The sequence below is a fragment of the Thunnus maccoyii genome, chromosome 1, assembly GCF_910596095.1.
Source record: "Thunnus maccoyii chromosome 1, fThuMac1.1, whole genome shotgun sequence".
NCBI lineage: Eukaryota > Metazoa > Chordata > Actinopteri > Scombriformes > Scombridae > Thunnus > Thunnus maccoyii.
The window spans coordinates 37259450-37273238 of NC_056533.1; the positions used below are offsets into that span (position 1 = coordinate 37259450).

The 13789-nt window shown below is 35.1% G+C and overlaps 1 protein-coding gene across 1 annotated transcript in view; it reads left to right on the forward strand.

The window, feature by feature from the left end:
* Positions 1-13789, forward strand: part of LOC121895355 (ribosomal protein S6 kinase alpha-6-like) — a 41240-nt gene that overhangs the window by 4735 nt on the left and 22716 nt on the right. The window contains exons 11-23 of the mRNA XM_042408455.1: positions 2131-2282; positions 2383-2479; positions 2605-2702; positions 2918-3001; positions 3112-3179; positions 3289-3375; positions 3917-3971; positions 4130-4330; positions 4444-4534; positions 5912-5977; positions 9917-9995; positions 10099-10166; positions 12864-12929. Of these exons, the coding sequence (XP_042264389.1) occupies positions 2131-2282; positions 2383-2479; positions 2605-2702; positions 2918-3001; positions 3112-3179; positions 3289-3375; positions 3917-3971; positions 4130-4330; positions 4444-4534; positions 5912-5977; positions 9917-9995; positions 10099-10166; positions 12864-12929 (1212 nt within the window). The remainder of the gene's footprint in view (positions 1-2130; positions 2283-2382; positions 2480-2604; positions 2703-2917; positions 3002-3111; positions 3180-3288; positions 3376-3916; positions 3972-4129; positions 4331-4443; positions 4535-5911; positions 5978-9916; positions 9996-10098; positions 10167-12863; positions 12930-13789) is intronic.

The following is a 13789-nucleotide window of genomic DNA, read 5'->3' on the forward strand; positions in this document are numbered from 1 at the left end:
TATCTGAAGCGTTCTGGTTTCTGTTTGTTTCTGGTTTTCTGTAAACAGCAAAAGAGGCAGAACGCATTGGCTGAAATGTCGTCTGGACCCAAAACAGTTTCAATGTTTGTGTATTGTGTGGAAAAACGTTCAACTTGTGTTATAAAAGAAACATATGACTTTCAGTTCACTTGCCATTTTGCTTTATCAAATATTAACTCTTAAAATTATGCTATTATAATCTTTAGCATAATCTAATTATTAATACATTGAGATGAAATAAACATGTTAATGGGAAACAAAAAGGAGATGAAGTGATGAGACAAATCAAAGTCGCAAAAAATAAACACAAGTCACCTCAACAGGTGGAGAGAGAGAGAAAGACGGAGCAGCATCAGTTCAGAGTGAAGCAGGTGGAGGTGAAGATGGTGTTGATATAGATGTTAATACTGAGATAAATTCAGACAAACACACACTTGAGACTAAATGTCTCAACAAAAGAAAAGTTAATTAATTGTCACCAACAACTTTGATCATTGATTAATCATTAAATTAATTTATCAAACAACAATATCAAAGTTTCTCTGTAGTTATGATACTGCTTTTCTCTGTTTTATATCAGCGTCAAATGTTTACTGTTGGGTTCTGGATTTTATGATATTGGATAGTTTGATCACTTTAATTTAATCATTGGAAATACAGTAAGGAATGACCTTTAATGCTGCAAAATTTACACTATATCAGAGGTTATCAAGCTGTGAGGCCTCAGATGAAGATTAATGTGTAGTAACAGACGTGAGACAGAGACACTGCATGAGGTGAAAGGAACAGCAGCTTGTTTGTGTTTTAAAAACAAGTTAGTTATTGTAGTTTACTGATAAGAGTCAAAGAGCAGTGCAGGTCAAACTGATAGTGAATTTTAAGAACGCCCTCTGCTGGATCAAAAGGCAAAATACTTCAAACGGTTTGTTGCATTCATAGACTGTACATTTTGAATCGGAACAGGTCATTAAAGTTCAAATATTTAATTTTTTCCAACATTTGAACAAAAGTTTGAATTTCAAATAAAAAGTGACAGCCCTACTAAAGAATGGCCTTTAATGCTGCAATCATAAAATAAGCAAAAAAGTAAATCAAACTTTACACTTCATCAGGTTTTCAAACTGTGAGGTCTCAGTTAAAGATCTATGTGGAGTGAGAGACGTGAGACAAAGACACTGCATGAGGTGAAAGGAACAGCAGCTTGCTGGTGATTTAAAAACAAGTTAGTTATTGTAGTTTGACCCGTTTATCAGCACAGTGATCAGCTGCAGCAGCAGCACTGGCTGTGACACACTGATCATGGAGGCAATTATAGTACCTGAAATAGCAAAATAAAGTGATTGATTGATATCAGGAGTATTGTAGCCTGAAACTACAGGGATTAAACCAAAACATCAGAAATATGATGAACAGTAACTTGAGCTGAGTCTAATCGCATGAGCGGAAAAGAGAGAACGACGGGCGAGTGAGCTAGAGAGTGAATGAGAGAGAGAGATGAGAAAACTAAGTGGGTGAATAAGAGAAAGAAAACTTTATTTCCTGATAGTTTAACAGTAGTTTTGTTTTCAAAGCAGAAACTAATAACCATCAAACATCATCAGATTATTTACTGTGGAGACAGATACTCTAGAGTTTTAGGTCTCCTACCTCTGCAGGTCTCCTTCTTATTCATTCAGGCCAAACATCAGTCACACAACAGCAAATACAAAGTTGTCATAACATGTTTCATCCATGGTCTGATGGAGGGCAGTCTGCTGGTCATATACATAACAGCTTCATGTTGAAAATACATGTTTCATGTCAAAGGTCAGGACACATGTGGACATACAGTATATTACTCCTCATGTTTTGGACCTTTTAACATGTTTAATATAGACATCAGACACCATAACAGTGTAAAAATAACAGAAAATCACAAAAAGTATTAATATGTCCCCTATAAGATAAATGACCCTTTTCACATTGCACAGAGTGATGTGATTTACTGTTAAAATATAAATATCAATTAGTGCAGCTTTAAATATGTAACTCAGAGCTTGTTATTCATTGTAACTTTACTGTAGTTAATTCAGTGCATTTGTTTAATCAGCTGTGTTTGTCTCTCTGCAGAACCAGCATTAGGTGGCAGTCATTCCTCTAATATGGACAAGTACAAACTGGTGGAGAGAATTGGGAAAGGTGCATTTGGAACGGCCAACCTTGTCAAATCCAAAGATGATGGACACCAATATGTCATCAAGGAGATATATGGCATATCTAGAGTAAGAACCCTTTGTATAATATTCCACAGTATCAGTGTTGATTTGATCTCCTCTTTACTACGTTGCTCTTTCACATTATCTGTCCCTCTCACTTTGACAGATGTCAAGTAAAGAGAGGCAGAAAGCTCAAAAAGAAGTTGAAGTCCTCGCCAACATGAGTCATCCCAACATTGTCCAGTATAAAGAGTCTTTTGAAGGTATAAATGATCCAAGATCTCAGCTGTAACCTCAAAGAATCACAGAAATCATCTACTGCAATAATATCCTGATGCATACACGTGTTTTCATGCATGTTCCTTATGCTGTATAAAAATCTTTTTAGAGGAGGGCTGTCTGTATATTGTGATGGACTACTGTGAGGGAGGAGACCTCTTAAAGAAGATCAAATCTCAGAAAGGAGAACTTTTCTCAGAAGAACAAGTAAGCTACTAACTCTTCAAGACAATCATGAATGTTGAGGATAAACCTGATAATCTTTAGAGTGAAACTGTTCAACATGTGGATAGAATTCATCATATAACACTCACTATTCCACTTCACTGTATATGTCTTTAACATGTATTTAGTCTCTTTAATGTTTTTATATTTTTTGGCTTTTTCTGTCATGTGGCTTTACGTTCCTCTGCCTTTCTTAGATCCTGGACTGGTTTGTGCAGATTTGTCTGGCACTAAAGCACATCCATGATAAAAAAATCATCCACAGGGACATTAAACCAAAGGTATCACTTCATGCACCACATGATCTTGCCTCAGTGATGATGCATTTTTTATTTGTATTGTATAAACTCATTATAATGACATTACATGTCTTTTCATGATGTCTGCATAGAACATATTTTTGACAAAAGATGAGACTGTACAGCTTGGGGACTTTGGAGTTTCAAGGGTGCTGAACAGGTTTGTAAAATGTCATCTGAATGAATCTGTAGATCTCTATAAAGCCAAGATTAAAATGGAAATAGTAAAACATAATACAGTCTGCTTTCTATTCTATTCTTATTTCCAGCACTGAAGAACTGGCAACAACATTTGCAGGAACACGACTTTACCTTTCACCAGAGATCTATGAAAACAAACCATACAACAACAAAAGGTACTAACATGATGCTCTACGTTGTGTTTGTCTCATTTATGGTGTAAATTAATATTTAACAGTAATCCAGTGGACAAGTTCTCTCCCCACTGAACTGACTGTGAGTCATGCAGGATTAAGTGAAGGTTTCTGGGAGATGTGAAGGTATCATGTCTCCTCTTTGTTGAATGAACCTGCTTGTTTATATCTACAACAGGAAGCTACTGTAGTATTGATTTCCTCTTAAAGTATTTTAAGTATGAATGTAACCTGATCCTGATTTAGTTAACTGAATGAAGTAAATTAAGCAGAAATTCAGGGACAATAATGTAAATAACTCTAGGACTTAATCGTTCAATAACTGATAAAGTCTGATATGTTGTGTTTTAAAATATATTATTTTATTATTATTATTATATAATATATCACATTTTCTCAGCAATAGTCTTTTTTTTCTCCAGCTTGCAAGTGACTGTTGTTGAATAAATGTAAATCTACCCTCAGAACTGATCCCAGTTTGTCTATTTGTTTGTTCTCTCCTCTGACTTTCTCTCCTCTGCAGTGATATTTGGGCCCTCGGCTGTGTCCTGTATGAAATATGCACTCTTAAGCGTGCAGTAAGTATTCTGTGTGTGAGCTGTTTACTAATTCATGTAGATTTAATATATCTTACACATGTAATGATCTCTCACATACTGATTTAGATCTCTTCTCTGTGTGTCTAATGGTTGGTTATTACTGGTTATAACTGTGTACTAAATGTGTTTCCTCTCAGTTTAAGGCTAGTGATAAGAAGGATCTAAAACTGAAGATCATCAATGGCCCATACCCTCGCATGTCTGATCCATACTCCCAAGAACTGTGTTTTCTCTCGGCATGGCTGTTGAAACCCAACCCCACAGAGAGGCCCTCAGTCAGCAGCATACTGGAAGAACCTTTCCTCTCCTGTAGGATACAGAAGTTACTCACACCACAGGTGGAGAGCACAGTTAGTTGTCTTTGATGCAGCCTGAATTTACATAAAACAGACTGTGTTCAGTTATAAAACATTTATTCTCTACTCAGTGTTTGCATTGTCACTCGTCACAGGTTCAGTCAGAGACACTTATAATGTCTGACAAAAAAGGAACACTTGTGTCTGAGCATGAAAGGAGAAGAAAGGAGAAGCAAGAAGATAAAGGTATGTAAGCCTATAGGCTCCATTTTTTGATGCCTGAATCTTGAAATAATCTGCACTAAACCACAGGAGAGCATTATCCTCTTACTTTAGCCTTTGATGCGCTATTTTGTATTTCTGCCTTTGTAACAAGGAGTGTAATAATACTAAAACATATTAATCACACACTTATAAGTTGCTGATGAATGAATGAAAAGCTGAAAAGTAATTTGAATGAAATCAGTTGGATAGTTTTGGATTTCTGGACGCTTTTCCGACCAGTGTGCTTGGTCTCCAGAGCTCCGTAGCCCTGCTAGTCAGAGCAATACGAGAATACAACTCACTGTACGTCTCTTGTGTCACTGTGACCTGACGGGTCAGAAGAGAAGAGATGCACAGTGTGCTTGTATTCCTAAATCGCTCTGACTGGCAGAACTGACAGCTGATAGTCAGTTACTGGAGGTCTGTCTCTGGAGATTTGCAGAGCTTTTATTATTATTATTATTATTATTATTATAATTATTATTATTATTATTATTGTTGTTGTTGTTATTATAAACTTAAGATCTGATGTGAAACTTTACTTTCTATTTTTTCCTAAGATATCTGTATGTTTACAGCCCCTCAATATACATAGAAATGATAAAAGTTCGATGATTAAAGTTAAACAATTTAATGGTAAAAGGGTTTTCTTCAGTTTAATCATCTATCATTATCATTTAAATGGGACCTATTATTCTTTTCTTTATTTTCAGTCATATATATAATGTTACAGTGTCGGATGCTCATATTAAAAGTGGCCAAAGTGTCAAATAATGAGGTAAATGTATGTAGAAGTGTGAACAAAAATCACCGGCTTCAGACTGCTGGTTGTCTGCAGCTCTTCATCAAACATCATCATCACTGTGGCTGTTTCTGTTTGTATTATTCCTCCCTGCATTATTTATAACTGATCCACTCAACAAATAGCTCCAAATATATCCATATCTTGTTATTTCGACCGCTTTTTAGTGCCGCTAATGAAGCTCTGCTAATCTGGTAAGGAACACATTTCACTTCCTGTAAATTCTTCACAATAAAAGTCTCCAGTTATTTAGTCATTAAAAAGCTTTTAATTTGAAGCAGTAAAGCAGGAAATGTTTGGTTTGCATTGGTGGCAACTTCACACAACTCAACAGAGATAGGCCCTCTGCACTAAAGGGCTAACATTAATAATTTACTGTGTCCGTCCCCTTTCCAGGAGCACTATTAACATATATGATTGGAAAAGGGTCACAGGTGCCAGTAAACACAGCTCCTACTGTTGATGAATATAAAGGGGATGTAAAACAGTAGCCTTCTGCATTTTAAAACTTTTAAGTTGAAAGTCAATGTTTAATTCATTTATTAATTTAACTGCAGGTGCATCAATCATCTCTACTGCTGGTGCAGAATCTGGTTATGTAACCCAAGAAGCTCACAGTGCTGGTAAGTTATGTGTTCTAGTTAAACCTATAGAGAGATACATTTCCCACTTGTTGTAGTGCTCCGACAGTCAGGGCCCCCAAACAAATTTTGATCAAATCAGAATTTTTAAAAATCGTATCCATTGTTGGCTTTAATGTCAGAGTGAAATGACAGTTAGCTTTCATAATGTGGTGTATTTCTGAGTGAAACAGAATATATGAATGAAGTACAGCTACAAAAGGGATTTGTTGAAATTATTCAGATTTGACTAATTTCTTTAAAGTGGCCTTGGTTTAGTAAATATGAGACCTTTTATGAAGCTGTAGAGAGATTCAGAGCTGTAGAGACTGTTGGCCTCCACCCACACATTCATCACCTGAGTCGTCAACCCAGTCTGGCTGACATTTCTTTTATTCTCAGTGGAAAATGCAAGATTTTAGGACAGTTTTGGCATCAAAATGCTAGCAAGAAATGTGCATTTTATTCTAATAAGCTATGTTCAGTGAATGTATATGATGTTTAGTTTGTTAGTTATTACGAAGGTTGTTTCAGGTCTCGCCAGAAAATTGTAGAAATGTGATGTTTTCTAACGTTGCTATGGTGGTTGCTATGGTGGTTGCTATGGACCCTGCTGCCACTGAAACCACGTTGTTGCATGTTGTTTGAACCATTATCTTTGTGTTGTGTAGTTATCTGAGCTGTTCAGTTATTGAGTTATTTTATGTATGTGATGATTGATTATTAATTGAAATTAATTGAATTTGAAATCCAGAGTATCAGCCACCAGGAAGTATTTTCCTTACTGTCAATGTGTCAAGGTTTTCTTTTAATGATATTTTTAAACATTTGTCAACAAAAAACCCCACAAAAGTGTCCTTGATAACTCAACAATATGATAGGTTAATGTTAAGGCCATCAGTTTTAATTATTTGTCTTTCGCTTCTGAGAAATAAAGGTTTTTTGTCAGTTCTCAATTGTGGAAGCGGCTTCATTACCCATGAGCCTCATCAACTGTTACTATGGAGACAAAGACAAAGTCCACGTTGTGTTACACTACAAAACTTTTATTTACTTTTAATCACTGAATTTATTCCAAACTGATTAAGATTTCTGTGGGCAAAGTGCGTTTGACTCCTTTTTGGCTAAAGTATCTGAAATAAAACATACTTTTTCTTAACATAGATCATCTAGATGCAGTGTAATTACTAGTCTGGCTATACTAGACATTTGATATATTCAGTAGATTTATCATTTTACCCATCTTTGCACACCGGATGAACTACAACTATGGTGCTGATTTGTATCAAGCTGCACGGCACAGCTTTAGGGAATTGTAGTTTTTTAAAAAAAATATTAGTTTTTTTCCAAGAATTTGAAGTTATAAATACTGAATTGAAAGTAAACTGAGGAGGTTTTTTTCAAATTTGTATAATCGGATATTACATATCTAATTGTTAAATGGGTGAAACTTAATTGAAGCAATATTTTACCCATATCTAACAGCGTCTCCAGTTGTTGACTATACTCACAGATATCTGAGGTCAAGAGCTCTCTATAACAGTTGGTCCCATGTCTGAATTATAGACCTTTCCAACGATGTATTCAGTTTAGCTCTACGACAAAGTTTTAATTTTCTCATTTCATGGACACAAGTCATCCCAGACCTAGTTTCAAAGAACACTTTGAAGGACTAAGATATGAAATGAAGCTTTTTGTTTTTGTTTGTTTGTTTGTTTTTTCTTTTTTAGTGGAAATAGTGACCAAAATGAGTCACATTTAGAGATTACAATACTGCTGACAATCTAGTACATTACTACAAGCTTGGGTTAGGGTTAGGGTTAGGATTAGGGTTAGGGGTCATCAAATACTAACACATGCGTAGGTTACTATTCACACAACCCTGAAGATTTTTCTGTATCTTTATGATTCTTGGTTTTGGGATTTTATGTCATCATGACAAACAGCAGCTCATTCAATCAGAATCTGTTTTATTAGCAAATCCAAACATACAAAGAATGTGTCTCAGTGTTTGCTCCCAAAAACACAGAAGAATAAAAATAGACAAAAGTAAGGTAAAAATATTAATAAAGAAATAAACAAAGTAATATTAAAATTAAATTGAATTTTTAAAATCTATTTACAGAATAGAATAGTAATAGTTTCAAAATGGGATATAAAACTAGAAATTAAATACTGACTACAAAGGAAATATAGACTGTACTATGCTATGGACAAAGAAATGAAGTGTATTAAATATATGAAGGTGACAAGAACAAAAATTATGCATAAAAAATTATGTAACAGTGGAGGATGAATGTAACACACAATCTAAAGTCCAGTTTGATGAAATACATGAAAGTGACAAGTGCAGGGATTAAATGAGGCATGTGAAATGTAAAGTCCAGTTTGAAAACCCTGTCTTCATTATACACACACACACTCAATATTAATTGAGGAAGACTCTGTGTTTTAAGAAAGATGATTTCATATTAAATATGCTCAGCCACATATTCTTGGAAATACAACATTAAATGAGCAACTTCACATTTTACAATCACAGGCTATAAAAAGCCTTTTCTTATCAGAGATAGTGGCGTTTGGGTTTAGTTTGCGGTGGCCAGCGGCAATTTGAAACGGAATGAAGCCCACTGACAGCAGACAGCCAAAAACAGTAGTCGAACTCACCACATCCACCCACAACACAATGCTCTTCATTAGCCTTCTGCTGTTAAAACCTGACAGAAAAACGTTATTTCTCAGAATCGAAGGAGAAATAATTAAAACGGACGTCCCCAAGATAAACCTATCATATTGTTGAGTTATCAAAGACACTTTTGTGTTTTTGTGTTGATAAATGTTAAAAATATCATTAAAAGAAAACCTTAAAACGTTGACAGTGTGGAAATACTTCTGGGCAGCTGATACGCTGGTCAGCCAATCGCAAAGCTTCAAATTCTGTATTTCAAATTCAATTCATATCTGCGCTCTAAAATCTACGTTTGTATTTAAATAACATCATCAAACAGTTACATAAAATAACACAAATAACATAACAGCTTAGATAACTAGACAACAGAAAGGTCTCAGTGACAGCAATGTCCATAGCAACCACCATAGCAACGGTAGAAAATGTTGGATTCCTGCAATTTTTTAGCAACAACCTGAAACAACCTTCCTAATAACTAACAAACTAAACATCATTTACATACTGATATATATATATACTGAACAAAGATTATGAGAAAAAAATGCACATTTCTCACTAGAAATGTCATCAAAACGCATTTTAATGTTGAAACCATCCAAAAATATTGCATTTTCCACTGAGAATAAAAGAAATGGCCGCCATTTTGTTTGTTTTTGCAGACAGAAACTTGACAGTCACGTGACGTGGAGGCAGTCTCACATCAAAACGTGTAATAGCTACGTTAGTGCACAGCGCAAAATGTATTAGTTTCACAATAATGGCTGTAATGTTATTGATAACTCAACAGTACGATAGATTAATGTTAAAGCCATCAGTTTGAATTATTTCTGCTTGATTCTAAGACCTTATGTTTTTTTGTCAGTTTTTGATAGTGAAGGTCGAGGGAAGAGCGTTGTGTTGTGGGCGGTCTTGGTGTGTTTCACTAATGTTTTGGGTTGTCTGCCGTCGTTGGGCTTCATTCCATTTTTAAATTGTTGCTGGTCGGCTGCAATCCAAACACCATTATCTCTGTTAAGAAAAGCTGTTTTATAGCCTGTGATTGTAAAATGGAAAGTTGCTCATTTAATTTTATATTTCCACATATATGTGGCTGAGGATATTTAATATGAAATCATCTTTCTTAAAACATGGTCTTCCTCAATTATCCAACTGGATGTGAATGAAGCAGATGAGCGTTTTCTAAGTTAACATTCTCAGTGTTGTTGAAATGAGTGAGTGCAGCTCTGACAGCATGTTGTTGTGTTTGTGTGAAGGTGTCGGCTGCGAGGAGGGAAACACTCCCTCTAGAACCGCTCTGTGTGGGAAACATGACAGCGAGACAAAAGCTCAAAGGTGAGATGAGGATCTTTAACTGTCCATGACCCAAATCATCCAACCATCATTATTTACTCTCAAAGCTGTTTGTGTTGTGTTGACCATCCTCTCCTGTATCCAGCTGTGTGTCCATGAAGAGTGATGATTCTAAGGATTGGATTATATCATTTAAAGATGGACAATCTGCTGGTGAGCTACACTTTTCTTCAGCATCAGTTCAGAGTGAAGCAGGTGGAGGTGAAGATGGTGTTGATATAGATGTTGATACTGAGATAAATTCAGACAAACACCCACTTGAGACTCAATGTCTCGATGAAAGAAAAGTTTTGTTGCAGCCGGTAGTGATTTTACAGTTCCTTTCAAATTCAAGCTTAATGAACAAAGAACTATTAATCAGATTGTGTTCATTAATAAACGCTTAATTGCTTCATTTTTATTTGTAATAATCAGTTTTTAGATATAAAGGTCTATATTTAATTAAATATTTTATATAGACTTGGGCTAAAAGAGTTTCAAATAAATAAATAAATACATGAATAAATTACATACATGCACAATGCATCCTCATATTCAAAATAAAATACATTTAAAATTAATTAATTAAAAACAAAATGAGACTCAAACTGAAACACCATCATTACACTAAGTCATGTCTGGAAGTCTAAATAAGTTGTTTCCACTGAATGGAAAAAAAAAAGTGTTCTCAGTAGAGGTCATGTCAGGTCATGCTCTCAGTTCAGATATGTTGAGTATACACACACACACACACACACACACACACACACACACACACACACACGCACACGCACACGCACATGCACAAACAAACCTTACCTTAACCTGACATCAAGTCTTCACCTTAAAATTTAATGATTAATGTAGTAGGACTTGATTTTTGTCCCCAAAATGTGACAGTAAACAGATTTATGTCCCCACAACATGATTAATACTTGATACACACACACAAAGAATCAGGAAGCAGTGTCTTGTATAACTATCACAGTTAAAATAAGTAAGACAAGCTAAAGTGGAAATCGCCACCATCCTGATTTGTTTTACAAGTTAAATATCATCATTTAGTAGCAGCAGCAGTAAAGGTCGATTCTATAAACTGTCAGAGATCCAGACAAACCCTTTCCTCCACAAACATCAAGTCATCTGATATCAAGGATGTAGGTTTGGTTTCAACTTTGATAGGGACATTTTTTGTTGGACAGACAAATAATTGTTTTCTCTTTCATAGGCACATGTGCACACACACCTACACATATAAAGAACCTGACTCTGCAAAATGTTTAATTTACTGAATATGCATTTGCTGACTTGCCTGAAACCAGATCTGTATCATGATATTTTCTCTGGTTTCTACATTTTATTTTATTGATATATTACTTAAATATAAATCTGAGACCAAAATTAACATTTAAAAATAACATATAATAGACTGTCACAATAAATGTAACAATAATATAAATGTATAGAAGATAAAGGTATGTAAGCCTATAGGCTCCATTTTTTGATGCCTGAATCTTGAAATAATCTGCACTAAACCACAGGAGAGCATTATCCTCTCACTTTAGCCTTTGATGTGCTATTTTGTATTTCTGCCTTTGTAACAAGGAGTGTAATAATACTAAAACATATTAATCACACACTTATAAGTTGCTGATGAATGAATGAAAAGCTGAAAAGTAATTTGAATGAAATCAGTTGGATAGTTTTGGATTTCTGGACGCTTTTCCGACCAGTGTGCTTGGTCTCCAGAGCTCCGTAGCCCTGCTAGTCAGAGCAATACGAGAATACAACTCACTGTACGTCTCTTGTGTCACTGTGACCTGACGGGTCAGAAGAGAAGAGATGCACAGTGTGCTTGTATTCCTAAATCGCTCTGACTGGCAGAACTGACAGCTGATAGTCAGTTACTGGAGGTCTGTCTCTGGAGATTTGCAGAGCTTTTATTATTATTATTATTGTTATTATTATTGTTGTTGTTGTTGTTGTTGTTGTTGTTATTATTGTTATTATAATAATAACATTATAGTTATATAAGATCTGATGTGAAACTTTACTTTCTATTTTTTCCTAAGATATCTGTATGTTTACAGCCCCTCAATATACATGGAAATGATAAAAGTTCGATGATTAAAGTTAAACAATTTAATGGTAAAAGGGTTTTCTTCAGTTTAATCATCTATCATTATCATTTAAATGGGACCTATTATTCTTTTCTTTATTTTCAGTCATATATATAATGTTACAATGTCGGATGCTCATATTAAAAGTGGCCAAAGTGTCAAATAATGAGGTAAACGTATGTAGAAATGTGAACAAAAATCACCGGCTTCAGACTGCTGGTTGTCCGCAGCTCTTCATCAAACATCATCATCACTGTGGCTGTTTCTGTTTGTATTATTCCTCCCTGCATTATTTATAACTGATCGACTCAACAAATAGCTCCAAATATATCCATATCTTGTTATTTTGTATGCTTTTTAGTGCCGCTAATGAAGCTCTGCTAATCTGGTAAGGAACACATTTCACTTCCTGTAAATTCTTCACAATAAAAGTCTCCAGTTATTTAGTCATTAAAAAGCTTTTAATTTGAAGCAGTAAAGCAGGAAATGTTTGGTTTGCATTGGTGGCAACTTCACACAACTCAACAGAGATAGGCCCTCTGCACTAAAGGGCTAACATTAATAATTTACTGTGTCCGTCCCCTTTCCAGGAGCACTATTAACATATATGATTGGAAAAGGGTCACAGGTGCCAGTAAACACAGCTCCTACTGTTGATGAATATAAAGGGGATGTAAAACAGTAGCCTTCTGCATTTTAAAAGTTTTAAGTTGAAAGTCAATGTTTAATTCATTTATTAATTTAACTGCAGGTGCATCAATCATCTCTACTGCTGGTGCAGAATCTGGTTATGTAACCCAAGAAGCTCACAGTGCTGGTAAGTTATGTGTTCTAGTTAAACCTATAGAGAGATACATTTCCCACTTGTTGTAGTGCTCCGACAGTCAGAGGGGCCCCCAAACAAATTTTGATCAAATCAGAATTTTTAAAAATCGTATCCATTGTTGGCTTTAATGTCACAATGAAATGACAGTTAACTTTCATAATGTGGTGTGTTTCTGAGTGAAACAGAATATATGAATGAAGTACAGCTACAAAAGGGATTTGTTGAAATTATTCAGATTTGACTAATTTCTTTAAAGTGGCCTTGGTTTAGTAAATATGAGACCTTTTATGAAGCTGTAGAGAGATTCAGAGCTGTAGAGACTGTTGGCCTCCACCCACACATTCATCACCTGAGTCGTCAACCCAGTCTGGCTGACATTTCTTTTATTCTCAGTGGAAAATGCAAGATTTTAGGACAGTTTTGGCATCAAAATGCTAGCAAGAAATGTGCATTTTATTCTAATAAGCTATGTTCAGTGAATGTATATGATGTTTAGTTTGTTAGTTATTACGAAGGTTGTTTCAGGTCTCGCCAGAAAATTGTAGAAATGTGATGTTTTCTAACGTTGCTATGGTGGTTGCTATGGTGGTTGCTATGGACCCTGCTGCCACTGAAACCACGTTGTTGCATGTTGTTTGAACCATTATCTTTGTGTTGTGTAGTTATCTGAGCTGTTCAGTTATTGAGTTATTTTATGTATGTGATGATTGATTATTAATTGAAATTAATTGAATTTGAAATCCAGAGTATCAGCCACCAGGAAGTATTTTCCTTACTGTCAATGTGTCAAGGTTTTCTTTTAATGATATTTTTAAACATTTGTCAACAAAAAACCCCACAAAAGTGTCCTT